The sequence below is a fragment of the Chelonoidis abingdonii genome, chromosome 3, assembly GCF_003597395.2.
Source record: "Chelonoidis abingdonii isolate Lonesome George chromosome 3, CheloAbing_2.0, whole genome shotgun sequence".
NCBI lineage: Eukaryota > Metazoa > Chordata > Testudines > Testudinidae > Chelonoidis > Chelonoidis abingdonii.
In genome coordinates, this window is record NC_133771.1 from 174,857,592 (window position 1) to 174,874,296 (window position 16,705).

General features: G+C 42.8%; 1 protein-coding gene across 7 annotated transcripts in view; it reads left to right on the top strand.

Moving 5' to 3' along the window:
* Positions 1-16,705, top strand: part of LPGAT1 (lysophosphatidylglycerol acyltransferase 1) — a 234,646-nt gene that overhangs the window by 80,129 nt on the left and 137,812 nt on the right. For all 7 annotated transcript variants that reach the window (XR_012655619.1, XM_075064343.1, XM_075064345.1 and 4 more), the window contains 2 exons: positions 2,939-3,034; positions 11,178-11,451. Coding sequence is in view for 6 of the 7 variants with exons in the window: in XM_075064343.1 (XP_074920444.1) it covers positions 2,939-3,034; positions 11,178-11,451 (370 nt within the window). In the remaining variant the exon portion in view is untranslated. The remainder of the gene's footprint in view (positions 1-2,938; positions 3,035-11,177; positions 11,452-16,705) is intronic.

A 16,705-nucleotide genomic window follows, 5' to 3' on the forward strand; every position in this document is an offset into this window, starting at 1 on the left:
CACTTGGGCAACGCAGCTCTGTCTGCTGGATACCTAGGTAGATTAGGTGTGAATGTAAATACAATCTGGTCCTGAAGCCTTTTCCTCCCCCCAGCCCCAGCTCATCACTAGCTGTCAGGGAAAACTCATTTAGACTTTGCTTACAAATCATCATTTGAAATTTATTAGGTTGGCCAACATCACCGAAATGAGTGAACTGACATTGTCGAAACAAACAGCTGTATAAGGAAGCTAGGCTATGTTTTTACTTTTCAAATCTATTATACTTTTTCAGATACACGTATTTTATCATACACTGTATATGCTTTTAAAGTGTGTATTAATGTTTCAGTTTCACTTCAGATTTCCAAACAGTCACTACATTGGCATATAACTAGTTCACAAAACTGGGAGTCGGGAATGTTGGGGAAAGTCAGAGGGGTGTAGGGAAATCACTGACTAAAGCCTTTCAGACACTCTCCATCTTTTGGTTGCCACCTCAGGTGCTTCAAAGGGTCAAACCATTTCCTCCCACAGAAGAATAAAATTGATTTCGTAGTGTATTCCAATCCGCTGTCATCTATCAGCTACATCTCTTCCTCCAAATATTAAAGATCACTCCACTAGAGCACAAACTGCCTTTTCTGCACACTTCAGGAACATTGCTGTATCTTAAATTTGCAAGGCAGCTCCATGGAGTTAATTCCCTTCCCTTGTTCAACACTATGCTCTTGGCCTGGCTGCAAGATCAGATGTCAGATTTCATAGGGCTGTGCTACAGTCGCTATCTAGTCAATGTCAATCAGGACTTTTCAGTCTCACCTTCCAGACTGAACACTGCTTATTAGTTACCATGCACACATACTTGAAGAAAGAATGGATATTTAGTCTTTATAGTAAGTGTATTTCTTTGGGGTCTTGTCATCCATATGGATCCCATGATCCTCTCTTTACCCTGCTTTTCAGAGTCTCGTCCTCTGGGATTATGAATTAGTGAGGGAACTAAGGGATGGTTTTGGCTGCTCTGCCTGTTATGTCCTTGGGGGAGAGGGCACAGGGCGTACGGTGGCACAGGTGTGGCTCAACTGACACTGCTGTTCAAAGGCTTTGATCTCATGGACATGGATGTATTCACATCTAAAGTGGGATCCACACAGATAACAACATCTCGAAGAACCACATTTACAGGTAGGTAATAGACTATATTATGTCAAATAACTGTTTTAAATAATCTGTTAATATCAAAAATAAAATGCAAGTGGTGGGTTTTTTTAATGGGGGAGACAGTTGCTGAAGATTTAAAATCAAATAGATAATTTCTCTAAAATTTAAATTGAGTACAGTTTGTGGATGAAGCTATCTAATTAAAATGGGGGTGGCATGTCAGAAGGAGGCTCTGATGGGATCCCCGGGGTGCAACCTGGGACTGTGGGACCGCTGTGTCCCCTTAACTCACTATTCTGGGTTGTCTCTCACAGTGCTTGCTAGTGACAAGCAGCAGACCCCTCTGGGTGCTGTTATCACTCAGTACAACCGCATGTGGAGCCCCACACCCAGATAGATTGCATGAATGCTCCCAGAGGCACTCATGAATCACACAGAGTAAGACAAATCCCCGCCCCCAGGTCCTGGCCTTGTACTTCAGGAATATACCATCTTCCACTGCTCAAGACCCATTATTGAGCAATGCAGGTTTATTAATTGGTCCACCACTTCATCAATGGAAAGTGGATATGCACCAGCCTTTGCAAACTTGAGCAGATTTACCAAGCTCTTCAGGCAAACTCACTGGTAAAGATAAACAGTAAAACAAGTTTATTGATTACGAAAGATAGATTTTAAGTGATTCTAAGTGATAGGTAAAAAGTCAGTGATTACCAAAATAAAATCAAAAATAAAATATATGCATGCAGGCTAAACTCTCAACCCTGTTAGACTGGGTAACATCTAGATTAAGCAGTTTTTGTCACCCCACTGGATATTGCGGTTCATAGTACACAGGTTTCACCCTTGAAACCTGGGCCAGTCTCCTCTGTTGGAGTCTTCAGTTTTCTCAGTGCCCTGTTGTTTGCAGCATAGGTGGGGGAAGATGTACTGTTTTATACCCTTAGTCCATGTGCTTGGAGAACACAAGTCCAGGCATGTCTGGTGTCAGAGTAGCAGCTGTGTTAGTCTGTATTCGCAAAAAGAACAGGAGTACTTGTGGCAACTTAGAGACTAACATATTTATTTGAGCATAAGCTTATGCTCAAATTTTGTTAGTCTTTAAGGTGCCACAAGTACTCCTGTTCTTTTTGCATGTCTGGTAGGCATTGCTAAGTCACAAGGTGAAGCAATACTCCCTATATGTCTCCTGTGAGTGAGTCATTGTATTGTAACTCCTCTGCTAGACGGTGGCTAATGATGTCTGTTCTGCACCCACCTGGGTGTTGGTTACCTCCCTTGTCGTCTCTGGAGAGCTAGTATCTGTGCATTTCCCAAACCCGCAGCATATTTTAGTGAACACCATAGAACACAATTCTTATAATTTTATATGCATTAATGATACACATATTTAGATAGAACAGTGGCTTTCAGCAGATCATAATCTTTTCCTTGGTACCTCACATGGCATGCTTCGTGTGAAATATCACAATTATATATGTGGTGAATATGGGGATTACAGGGTGCTCCCCCAATGTATAGAGTGTCAAAGGGGCATACAGTGTGCCTGTGTGAAGTTACACCATGTGAGTAGCAAAGTATAATTGTACGCTGAAGCTAAGGAGAGCGGTCAAATTAGGCCCGTTCCTAGAAAACAAAATGGCACCTGAGCCACTTTTCACTTTTGAAGAGCTAATGCTATTATTTATGCGTTAGCTTGTGGGTGGGTTTGTTGGTTTTTGAAAAGATGATCTCTCTAATGTCTGATTCTTTGCATGTAGTATATACTGACAAATCCTTTTCTAAACTTTTTCAGGTTGTCCGACAGATGATGTGGCTGATGGATCATATTTTTAAGTATACAAACTTTGGGATCGTATCACTAATCCACGGAGACTTCTTTATAAGACAGGTAAACAATAAATTTGTGGTAGAGCCTTGAGTTATCCTTGTAGTCAATGCTCTGTTTTCCGTTAAGTTTTCTAGATACAAAATTTCAATGTGGTCTGCTAGGATTTATCTGTGTAACTTCTGTACTGGGGATTACAAGGTGAAATCCTTGTACTGAAGTGTACTTGTTAAAGATAGATCTAATATAAAATAAATTAAAATATTTTAATTTGTTTTTAGTAATTGTATTATTTAACATTTATATGATGATAGGGGCCTCAAACAGGTAGGGGTCCCGTTGTGCTAGGCCACAGTACAATCATACAGTAAATGACAGTCTTTGCTTCAGAATTTACAATCTAACAGAGGTACATTGCCATAAATGTGGAATAATACAGTGTGGAATCAGGTCTGGAATACTGATAATGTATAAACATCAGTGATTCTTGTTTGTTTGGCTATGTTATCCCAAAAACTGACAGAGAAATGATTACTGAGATTTTCTGTATTACTTCTTCATTTGTTAAGGAATGAATGTTGAGGAGAGTTGGCAGTTTTTCAAAGGGACGCTATTAAGGGCCCAAAAGCAAGCTATTCCGATGGGTAGGAAAGATAGAAAATGTGGCAAAAGACCACCTTGGCTTAACCTCGAGATCTTGCATGACCTACAAAATAAAAAGGAGTCATATAAAAAATGGAAACTAGGTCAGATTACAAAGGATGAATATAGGCAAATAACACAGGAATGCAGGGGCAAGATCAGAGAGGCAAAGGCACAAAATGAACTCAAACTAGCTATGGGAATAAAGGGAAACAAGAAGACTTTTTATCAATACATTAGAAGCAAGAGGAAGACCAAGGACAGGGTAGGCCCACTGCTCAGTGAGGAGGGAGAAACAGTAACAGGAAACTTGGAAATGGCAGAGATGCTTAATGACTTCTTTGTTTCGGTCTTCACTGAGAAGTCTGAAGGAATGTTAACAAGTGATGCTTATGGGGACAGGGGGTAGGTTTAAGAAGAATAATCAAATAAAGAGCACTGAATAAATCTGTCGTTAAAGAGTCGTACGCATGCCGCGAAGTCACCAGGCCAATGATGGAATGCAATCTAGAATACTAAGGAGTTAATAGAGGAGGTATCTGAGCTCTAGCTATTATCTTTGGAAGTCTTGGGAGACGGGAGATTCAGGACTGGAGTGGGCATATAGTGTCCATCTTAAAAGGGAATAAAACCAGGAAATCAGAGCAGTTAGTTTATTCTGTGCCAGGGAAGTAATGGCGACGTAATTAAGAATCTCTGCAAACTTGGGTGATAGGGAATAGCCAGCATGGATTTGTAAAGACAATTGTGTCAAACAATCTGATAGCTTTCTTTGATAGGGATAACGAGCCTTTTGGATAAGGGAAGCGGGTGGTGTGTATACTAGACTTTACAAGTCATTTGATTGGTCTCTATGATATCCTTATCGATAAAGGCAAATACATTCAGATGGGGCTCTATAGGTGGGTGCATACTGGCTGGATAACCGTACTCAGAGAGTAGTTTATTAATGGCTCCCAATCCTGTTGGAAGGGTAACAGTGGGTTCCACAGGGGTCTGTTTTGGACGGCTCTGTTCATATCTTCATCCAGACTTAGATGTTTGGCATAGAAAGTCGCTTATTAAGTTGTGGACGTAACCAAACTGGGAGGGTTGCAATGCTTTGGAGCAGGGTCAAATTCAATGATCTGGACAAATTGGAGAAATGGTCTGAGGTAACAGTATGAAGTTCAACAAAGACAATGCAAAGTGCTCCATTAGGAAGGAACAATCAGTTTCACACATACGACATGGGAGGACTGTCTGAAGGAGTTGCAGAAGGGGATCTCGGGGTCATAGTGGACCACAAGCTAATATAGTCAACAGTGTGTACTGTTGCAAAAAAAGCGAACGTGTTACTGGGCTGCATTAACAGGTGTGTTGTAACACAGACCGAGAAGTCATTCTTCCACTCTACTCTGTGTGGTTAGGCTCAACTGGGTTTGTGTCCAGTTCTGGGCACACATTTCAGAAAGATGTGGAGAATTGGAGAGGGTCCGAGAGCAACAAGATGATTCAAGGTCTTGAGAACAGGACCTATGAAGGAGGCTGAAGATTGGGTTGTTTGTTTGGAAAGAAAGAGTGAGAGGGACATGATAGCAGTTTTCAGGTCATGGGGGTCATCAGGAGAGGAGAATTGTTCACCTTAGCCTCTAAGGCTAGAACAGAAGCAATGGCTTAAATGCGCGCAAGGGATTTGGTTGGACATAGGAAAAGTTCCTAACTGTCAGGTGGTGGACACTGGATAATTGTCTAGGGGGTTGTGGGATCTCCATCTCTGGAGATATTTAAGAGTAGGTTAGATAATGTCTATCAGGGATGGTCTAGAGAGGTATTTGGTCTGCCTGAGGCAAGGGATGGACTCGTGCCTCTTGAGTCCCTTCCATTCTAAGTTATGAATCTATAATGCAGAGCAAACCATCCTTCAGAATAAGAATGTGTAAAAAAAAAAAAAAAAAGGGTTTGGTAGCTAAATTGATCTGATTCTGGTTGCAAAGTTACGACTTCAGTACATTTCTCTCTCCTTTATTTTTATTTGTCCGAGTTAGGGAGGAGGGGCGGGCAGGTGGAGGTTAACTGAGGATTGTAACTTTAAGGAAGGGCTAATCTGTATTTAAAACAGAGTGACTGGGATTTGTTTGAATTAAATTTTCGGGCGATTTTCAGTTTGGAGTTAGAGAGGTGCTAGTAAATTACAGGCACTATTACTATTAAATACAACCTCCAGTGGTGGGCGTATTCTGCTTTGTTGATGCCTTTGTTACATGATGTGCTCATGTGCATCTGAGAGAAGCGGAACCTGACCTGTTTTTAATATCAGTTGCTTTCTGTCGTTTCTGTATTTACTTACTGTCATAACAGATAAGAAAGTTAATAGCACAGAAGTACTTTATATCTCTGACTATTAAAGGGTTACAAGTTCGTAGCCTGGCTGCACCTGACCGAGACATCCGCACAGGTACTTTCAAATCTTGAGGGAGGGAAGTTTCTGTGTGTGCTGTTAGTTTTTGGTTGTTGTTCACTCTGGGGCCTCAGAGGGACCAGACATGCAACCAGGTTTCTCTCCAATCTCCCTGATACAGGTTCTTATAGATTCCAAATAGTAAGTACTAGGTAGATGACGAGTTAGGTTTATGTTTGTTTTCTTTATTTGCAAATGTGCATTTGGCTGGAAGGAGCTCAAATTTATATTTTTGCTGAAAGGATTTTAATTTGTACTTGAATACTTAGGCTGGGAGAGTATTCCCAGTGCCTATAGCTAAAAAACCCTGTACCTATTCCGTTTTGAATTTACAAAGATAATTTTTCTCTCTCTTTAATTTAAAAGTTTCTTGTTTTAAGAACCTGATTTGTTTTTATATTCTGGTGTGAGACCCCAGGGGACGGGCTCTGGATCCACCAGGGACTTGGTGGGGAGAAAGGAGGGAAGGGGGAGAGAGAGGTTAATTTCTCTCTGTGTCAGGATTACTTTCTCTCTCAGGAAAAGTCTGGGAGGGGGAAAGAGAAGGAGGGAGGAAGGTGAATTGTCCTCTCTGTTTTGTGATTCAAGGAGTTTGAAGCACAGTAATCTTCCAGGGGAACCCAGGGAGGGGAAGCCTGGGAGAGGCAACGGTGGGGGAAAGGGTTTACTTTCCTTGTGTTAAGATCCAGAGGGTCTGGGTCTTGGGGGTCCCCAGGCAAGGTTTTGGGGGGACCAGAGTGTACCAGGCACTGGAATTCCTGGTTGGTGGCAGCGCTGCAGGTTCTAAGCTGATAATTAAGCTTAGAGAAATTCATGCTGGTACCCCATCTTTTGGACGCTAAGGTTCAGAGTGGGGATTTGTACCATGACACTTACATTTAGCGCACATACAAGATAAATACTGAGTTATGTATGCTAGAGGGCAACTGCAGATTTGTCAATAGGATATACATTTTAGGATATTTTTGGATGTGTTTTTGTTGCCCTTCCATCTACCTAATGTAACTAATGTGTATTTGAACTTAAATTAGAAAATTATTAAGCTGCAAAAACAATGTTTGCCCTCTATAAATGTTGTTGTATTGGAGACCTCAAATTTTCATTAATCAGAGATTTATGCTATCTGGAATCTGAGTACTAACAGTGAAAGAGAAAGGCATGGTTTTTCTTTTGTAATGATTTTTCTGATGGGCGTATACATCACTGTCATGCAATATTCTTCATTGCAAAAGTAGCTACAAAACCCCCTATAATCTTCTTGGAGCCTTGATCATGGCATCATCATAATAAAAATGAACTCCCCTCCCTCCCTCTCAGGAACAGGTTTATTTGAAGTAACTAGAGTGTGTGTTTGTTTTTCAAAGGGGGTGGCTAGTGTTCTTTTGTCACCTAATGACAATGGTCTTGCTACTAGTGTAAACTTCATTTTCTAACTCCCCGCCCCGGGATTGCAAGATTCGTGGTGCCCTCAAGGAACTGTGATACAATAGGTGTTTGTGACACTCCTGCTCTCCCTGCACAAAAGATCAAGACTATTGCTCATGCTACACAACTGCTAGTCACCAGCTGGAAGAATGCAGATACTAAAGCAACTGCCTAAGCTTGGTTCAGCTGTCATTTTAACAGTCTAGCAGAAAAAGGAGTGTCTTTTTCTAGGACTTTCACTGCTTTTGTGGCCTTACCATCAGTTTACTTTTCTCTACTTCTTAGCCACTACTTAACTCTTCTGAATGGTCCTCCCCAAATCACAGCTTTTTCAGGCTGTCTAGTCTGATGGTACCTGAGAGCATCCAGTGCTTGCTGGGTGTTGTTCCATCTACCATCCATATCCTTGAGGAGTTGGAAAGATCTGACTTTTAAAACAAGTTCCTTGTATGCAATCCACTTTTTGTTACCAGACTCATTTGGGGCCATGTAAACTTTATGGAGTGTGTGTAGTGCCTTGGCAAATTAGGAGATAATCACCTGCTGCATGCTTCCTGAACAAAGCGATATTTAAGAAGCAATCTGGTGTGTATTTTTAAAGTACAGGCAAGTTTGGAACCTTGTGACTTCAAATTCTATGCAGAAATGTCTTATAATAAGTTACCTTTCTCCATACTGCCCCATCACCATGCCTCAGTGGGTCACAGCTGAGGATGTGAGATTCAGGACAAACTGCAGAGAAATATGGCAGATTCACCCCAAAACTGGTGGTTATTCTATCATTGCTGTACCAAGATGGTAACAAAAGTAAACTTCTGTCTTACCACACCGGTTAACAACAAGTCAAAAATGCTATCACCTTAGGCATTGCAGCCCTTATTTCATAGGCGCCAACTCCGTGGGCGCTCCAGGGCTGGAGCGCCCACAGGGAAAAATTAGCGGGTGCTCCGCACCCACCGGCAGCCAAGCTCCCCCCTCCTTGCCTCCTTCTCTCCACCTGAGCACCCTGCATCCCCAATCCTCCCCCCCAGTGTTTCCCCCCTGCCACCTAACAGCTGTTTGGCGGTGCTTAGGACTTTCTGGGAGGGAGGGGGAGGAGCGGGGACATGGCGCACTCAGGGGAAAAGGCGAGGCGGGGCTTTGGGGAAGTGGGTGCAATGGCGACAGGTCGAGGGTAGTGCAGGGACGGAAAGAGGCGGGGCGGAGGGGACGAACGCCCACCAGGCAGAGGGGAAGTCGGCACCTATGCATTATTTTACCACCCAAACACTAGACTTTGAAAACCAATTTTATTAAACAAAGGGTTCTTCCGATCTCAAGAGATCAGCCACATAGCCAGGTCAATATATAACTCAGATCTTACCCAATAAATACACTTTTGCCAATCCTTTGGTAACTAAAAGATAAAGGTTTATTTATAAGGGAAAAGAGGAAGAGAATTAAAATGGTTAATAGATCACATACATACAGTCAGGACTTTGGAGCTGTGCTCCAGCTCTGCTCCAGTTCCAGGCAAAAACCTGCAGCTCCACTACTCCGGAGCTGCTCTGCGCTCCAGCTCTGGGCTCCGCTCCAAAGCCCTGTATACAATTGTATCTTTGGGTTCTGGTATAACTGAGATATAGGGCCAAATTCTCAGCAGTGTAAAATGATTAGGTTCACTGACTTCAATTAAGCCATGTCATTTTACACCAGCTGCACATCTGGCCCATAGAACCTGCTCATCTTGACCTCTTACATCAGTTGAGGATTGAGAGAATTGCGGCTGAAGAGCCCAAACCTACAAGTCCTCATTCACGTGAAGGAGTTGTATGATTCCAGGGGGCTCTTAATGAGTGAGGGTTCGTAAGATTTGGCCCCAGATTTCTACTGTAACTTTACTTCCCCACTCTTCTACTGAAAAAGAGGAAGTCAGGACTTGATATTTTGTATCTTAACCTCCCTCCCTTTTTTTAAAAGGGCACTTTGAGACTGTATTAATATATCAAAAAATAGTAGTAAAGGGCAGAATCACAGTCATTTTTTACTTACCACTTCAGGTTTAATAACTACCAGAGTCTCCAGACTAGCTACCTTGGAGCCAACTTTTCACTCTTCTAATATCTTGTTGTCCTGAGTAATGCTTTGTGTTAATGGTGTAGTCTTTTTTGGGGACAAAAGGAATGACTTGTCTTAGATAGCTGCAAAGGTTAGCAAGGAATTTATTTAGAGCTGTATGCAAATCAGACTCTTGTCTTCTAAATAGAACAGATAACAAAACATAATTTCAGAATCACACACCAAAAAATGAATCTGTGCCAGTAGCTGCCTACCTCTATAGAATACCAAAATGTAGCTTGTGGCTCCTCTCTCTCCTCTAACAGCAGTCGTGTTTAGAAACAATAATATGAATGTTTATGCTTGCTGGCCTGAATATTTTCAGGGAATTCCTCCTAATTGAAATTTCTCATATAATTGCCGTATTGTATATTATAGAAATTAATTTCAAATTACTTATGTTTCTTTTTAAGAAAGGAACTTTTTTTTTCTTGGCAAACTTTTACGTTATTTAAAATTAATACCTCTAGTTTTTATCTTCTTTCAGTTGATCAAAAACCTACTTTATAAATGCTGAATGTTGGTACATTTATACATATTGCAAACCTACTCTTTAAAACCATGAGCGAGGGGGGGAATGCCCTCATTTTACAGTGCAGTTCTAATCCTATTTAAAAATAGTATCTTCTTGCAGAGAAGATCTTTCCCTGGTGTATTGATCGTCATAACTGGTAGCTTTAGCAAACAAATAAGCAATATATTCAGGGAGCACATCTATGGGAGAATGGGAAGAGTTCTGTGATTGGCTTGTATGCTATCAACAGAATTAAATTGTAGCCTCAGTTAAACCTCTCTAACCCTACTGAAGAAGAGAGAGCAGTACTGAAGAACTTGTCCCACTGCTTTGTGTTGAAGATAATGGTATTGCACAAGGGTGCATGCAGTGAGGACAGAGTTTTGTCTTGCAACCACTTTATTATGAGAGGTGGTGTGTGAACGATCTTGACTCTTGGATTCCAAGTTGAGTTTGCAGTGGCAATAAAAGCGTTTTTTTTTGTTGTTTTTTTTTAAACATGTAAACTTGGGCAAATTTGATCAGAGGACCATTAACAGATAATGTTCTGGGGTTCCACATTTATTATGTTATACGGAATCCCTTTTTAACAGTATAACTGCACTTTAAAGATTACGCTTAAATAAAAGACCTGGTCAGAATGGCAGTTTTACTTTCACTCTTGAAAACCTCTCGTCATTCCTTTTGAGGGTGGCATTGAGTTCACCATCAGTGGGTGCCTTTGGGGAAAATAGTATTTATGTTGGCATTGAAGTTTTATTACACCGCTACCTCAATATAACGTGACCCGATATTAGACGAATTCGGCTAGAACGCGGTAGAGCAGCGCTCTGGGGGCGGGGAGGGCAGGACTGTGTACTCTGGTGGATCACAGCAAGATCAATATAACGCGGTTTCACCTATAACGCGGTAAGATTTTTTAGTTCCTGAGGACAACATTATATTGAAGTGGAGGTGTATGTAGCTCTCTGAGAAAAGACAGTTTAAACATTATTTTAATTGACAAGTTTTTAGAAATTTTAAAAATATGCTTAGATTTTTAAGACTATGTAAAATATCACTAACCTTTCTCTATCCTCACCTCCCAGGGAAAAGCTCACCGTGACCAGCAGCTTGTGCTCCTAAAGGAGCATCTAGACAAACATTACAGGAGCCGTGACCGGAAGTGGATTGTACTGTTTCCAGAGGGCGGCTTTCTTAGGAAAAGGAGGGAAACAAGCCAGGCATTTGCCAAGAAAAACAATTTGCCATTTCTTACACATGTCACCCTGCCAAGACTGGGAGCAACACAAGTTATTCTGAAATCACTTGTAGCTCAGCAAGAAAATGGAATCCCTGCAGGTGGAGATGCGATGGTAGCAGGTAGGAATTGTTATGAAATTTCCAAATAGCTAATGTTCAACGTGAATACGTAGTTATTAATTAAAACTTCATGATGCTTTGAGTTAGTGGTCTTTTCCAGCCAGATCACTACCTGCATGTGTGAAATCTTCAAAATATGCTGAGATTCTAATTATTGTAAGCATTGGTTGACCATAATAGTTTTTTTAAAATTTCTTAGTATTTGCACTTTGGTTTCAGTCCTTTTTATTTCTGGAACTTGAAAGATATTTTTGGTTGTATTCTCAAACTTTGTGTTCTAGTTAGATCTTTATACTCTGCACCCATCATAGTGGTATTTGAATGCCCAACCTGATGTATGGAGATTCACTCCGCTAATTCCCTACTCACAGATGAAATTATATCGTCTGTTGGTTTGGAATGTGTGTCATAGATAACAGTACATAACATCTTTGGTATATTGTATGCAAGTGGCTAATTTAAAATATTGTTAAGTAGGGAGTTTACAAGGGGCGTTAACAGATTGAAGAACCAAGATGCAGCAGCTCTGACACTCAGTGTTCATGATGGACCCCGCTCAATATAGCGATCAGGAGGTGACTGGGAATCAGGACTTCTCTTTATAGTCATGGTTTTCTCTTCGTATATAACTTTAAGTAGGATAATAGTAGCACTTTTGCAGCAAAATTGCATCAAATCCTTCCATAGCGAACAAATTAATCATATGTGTTTTTATCATACCAAGTATCATACTATTCTAGAATAACCCAGCTGCTTTTAATTTTCATAGAGAGCACCTAGAGGTGATTATGGGAGGAGGCAGTACTCTGCAGACACTGAGATGTAGGATCCATATACATCACACTTTTACTGTTAACATTTATCACAAACATGGCATCTTCCTTATCCCTAGAAAGAGAAAACTAGGTAAGAGAGACACTCCTTAAATGGCTGTGTTTTGAATAGCCATTAACAATCATCTGCTAATAAGGAAGACCTTCTAGATTATTTCAATCTTTCTGCTTTAAGATTTCTCTTCTGATACCATTTATTTCCTCTCTGTGCTGTATTCAGGAACTTGAATGCAGAGTTTTTGTTCAGAATACTTGGATCTGACTCTTATAAATCCAACTGCTTCATTGGTTCCCTCCATTAATAACTGATTTACTGGAGTAGTTTTCTCCTTTCAGCTTTGTGTTGGGGAACTGAGTAATAGAAAAAATAATCTCTCTCTTCCCCATCCCTCTTATATAAAAGATCTCAAACACCTCTCCCCCAACCCCTTTCTCCCTCCCTCCACTGGGTTGCCTTTTAAGAGTCTGTCTTTTTTTCCACCTATCTTTGATAATGCCGCAGATGTCATACTTGCAATTTTCCCCCATTCCAATAGGTAGATGAATTATGGGAATTTTATTGCAACATGCAGTGTATGCAGTCTATTTTTCCTTCATCAGTGTATGTTCATGAGATAAGAATTTTCCTTTTCCCACTGAAACTGTGCTTTCTTCTCCTCCAAGTATTCCCAGGAAATTTATATTATTTTACTGTCCACTTTTCTCTCCTGGCTTTTATAACCTTTTATTGCAAACTTTATTATCTTATCATGTCATGTTTGTTTCATTTTGATCTTTTTCCAGTGTTTTCTGCTTAACTCTACAGCTTTTACTGTAACCCATATACTTTTGTGATTAAACTTTTCATTTTGAGTCTTGAGATGTGAAGGGTTGTTTTATATCTGTTTTATTGTGGAGCACTTCTAAGGAATCAATAATACATACTTACTCTTTTGTCCTGGAGTGTTTGCATAGGAGAGGGAATAATGTGACAGTGTAACTCAGGGCCCTAGCTGTGGGAGTTGATAATTGTGGCTTTGAATCTGTCTGGTCACTTATGTTTTTTGTTTGCTTTTTGGCATTTTCAAAGAGTTAGTGGGTTTAGATCTATCTTGACTGTAGTTATGGGATTTTCATCACTCATAGTAGAGGCAGTGGTTTTTTTCATATCGAAAGTAGTGGTATCTGTAACTGAACTTAAAGAATTATACACTGTAACTAAATTTTGAGAGTCGGGATTCATCCTTTCCTTTATAAAAACCTGGCACATCAGGGATTGTTCCCCCGCCCCCCAAAATAGTGTGAGGATTGGTCTTCAAGAATATATACAAAAGGATATATTGAAATAGATAGAGAAGGCTGCGAGGAAACCCTATTAATGAAAGTAACCTTGCCTACCTAGGAAATGGGAAGAGATGACCTACTGATAGGGGCTGATTTTTATTTTGGAGATAGCAGAAGTGTTTTGATTAAAATGATTTGCAGGTTGAGCTGTGTGAATTGCATTCCTTAATACTTGGCATTCTTCTCTCTGGCTACATACAAAATGGAGACAGAATCAATTCTCTGAGAAGATCTAAAGCAGGCCTGCACAACATGTGGCCCGCGGAGCCTCACTGTGTGGCCTGCCGGGGGATTCTAAATCCCCCACACACGGCGCTCTGCAGGCAGCCAGCGCCCCTAGGTTAAGCCTCACAGAGCTGCGGGTGGGAGCCCTGAGCCCTTTAATATCCCAGCCCGCAGCCGATGAGTCAGAGGGGCGCTGGCTGCATTGCAGGTCAGGGCGGGGAGCCCCAGAGGAGCTCCTCTAAAGCCCAGGCCGTGGCTTGGGTCAGAAGCGTCTGTGAGCTGCACGAGATTCCCAGCCACGGCTGGATTTAAGGGCTCAAGTGGCTCCCCGCTGCTGCAGGGCAGGCCCATATTCCTTTGAATCGTGCTAGGGATGGAGGAGTGATAGGGGGAGTTTGCTGGGTGGTTCTTTAGCACCCACCATTTTCCCTGTGGGGGTGCTTTGTATGATGGCCTGGGGGCCTTTGCCTGAATTGACACTCCTGTTTTCCACCCCAAACTTGCTTTAAAGCCAGGCATTTACAACCCAAGTGTGGGGTTCCTTTGCCACACCAAGGCAAACCAACAGCACACAGAGCAGACTGATACCCCTACTGCAACTGTCAGTCACACAGCAATTCCCTTTGACACTCCAGTTTCCCAAGTTACCCCACCAGTGCAACCATATGGGGTACGAAGGTATGAACCAATACCCCAGGTAAAAGAGGAAAAAAGAGGGCACCCATCCTAAAAGACCAAGCCCCAGACCCAGCGGCACGATACAGGGAGACGTGCACCAATCCCTGGGACGGCACACCGTAAGAGTGCGTAAACCTACTAAGATGGGGCCCGCTCTGACCGAAGACATCCCCTGCCCCACTGTCCCGCCGGACCCCCCACCCTATGTCTCTAAGCCGACCACTGGTCCTTGTCCTCTGTCTCGCTGATACCCTCTCCTGGGATCCTGCCCCTAGGACTGCCTCCCCAGGATCCCCACCCCCTATCTAAATGCCGCTGCTCCTTGTGGGCCCGATTGTCCCCTCCCAGACCCCTCCCCAAGGCTTTCCACCAGAGAAGAAGTGGACCCATTCCCATTCCTGTCCGCCTGAGTACCATATCACCCTCGAGATTCCATGGCATCCAGCTGCTGCCTGTCCCCTTGACTGCCCCCTGAACCTCCCACCCCATCCAACCCCCTGCACCCTGTCCCTTGACTTACCCCCCCCGGAACCCCCTACCCCTTCTCAGAGTACCCCCAGTCCCACTTACCGCTGTTGCATACCTGCAGGTGCAGTGGGTGCTGCATCCTGGCAAGCTCGAGGCTACACATTGACCTCGTCAGTGGCTCCCACGGGTGGAACTCCCGACAGCGCCCGCCGGCGCCGGCTCCCGTCGAGCCTGGTCATTGTCAGAGTGTTGAGGTACACCTCAAGAATCATGGAGATTGCTCAAGCCCAGCCTGGGGCAGCGTGGTGTAACTAATTTTCCCAATAACCTGCGCAAACCAAGTTTAGGCTGATTCCACTCGTGAAGTGGCTTAGCTAAAGAGGAAAAGTAGAATGAAAATGGAAAGGCAGTAAGGATGTGACGATAATAAGTACTGCGGCCAAATTGCTATTATGGTGGCAAAACCGTTGCCTTTTGTTTGTTAAAAGGAAGAATCAGTGCATATTGCACTGGCAAATTCTCCATAGAAAACAAAAAGTGATTTGAAACAAAGAATAGTAAAGGCACCTCAACTTTTTTCCTCATTTATGGAGGGACAGTCTCTATAATATGCATCCAGATATCCTCCAATCACAAAGCTGAAAATTGTTTCCACTTTACTGCAGCTCTGTAACCCATATGGGGAATCAATTCCTTCTGTGTTTGTGCACAGGGTTCCAAAAATTTCTGCTGATGACCCGCCCCTGGGGAAGCATTACCAGTGACCCAGGTCGTGGGGCAGGAGTTGTTTGGAGGGGGGCACTAGTGGAGGGGGGCAGGGCTGGGCAGCAGGCGGGGTGGGGAGGAAAGGGGGAAACCTAGTGCTGGGGCGGTAGGGGGTGTGGGTCGATGGGGGGAGAGCCCAGGACTGGGGCAGCAGGGAGGTACAGGGGGGAGCTCAGAGCTGGAATGGGGGGCAGCCAAATTTTTTTTTTTGCTTGGGGCAGTAAAAAACCTAGAGCCGGCCTTGCCGGGTTCCCCCAGCCGCCGGAGCGCCAGGTCCTTTAATTTGACCCTGAGATCTCCCAGCCACCTCTTCAGCTGGGAGCCCCCGGTTGATTTAAAATAAAGTATCACCTCCTCACTCCCAGCCTTCCTTTTTGACCCTCAGCTGTTTTGGTGGGGCGGCGCTGGGGAAGGAGGGTTTGTTTCTGCAGGGGTAGGTGGCCCTGGGGGCGGGGTGTTTCTGCGGGCTGGCAGGTTTCGGCCCTCAGCTGTTTTCTTTGGAGTAATGTGGCCCTCACTGTTTTACGAGTTGTGCAGACCTGATCTAAAGGAAAACCAATATTTGTTAAATAAAAATTGTTATGGGGGAAAGAGCATTCGCCTATGCTAAACTTTCCTAAGAGAAATTACAAGTTTCCTCCCCCACCCCAGATGGCTGATGTTTACTTCCGCACTGCTTGGCCACAGACACTTATGAAAAGCAAAAATCCCAGTATTGGTACATGTCCCCACCTGCTGCTATGGATCAAAATAAACAAGAAGATAATGTACTTTCAAGGCTCCCTTGTGCGATGCTTAAAAATAATAATGAATGCAGAAAAACATTCTAATGTTCTTTTTAGCATCTAAGCTTTCTTTTAAGAAAAATAAGTTTATATCCATTTCCTTTGTTGAGAGCTATTTGAATGTGCTGTTGTCCTTTCTACCCAGCTTTTTAGAAAGGACTACATAGTTTTTGCTTC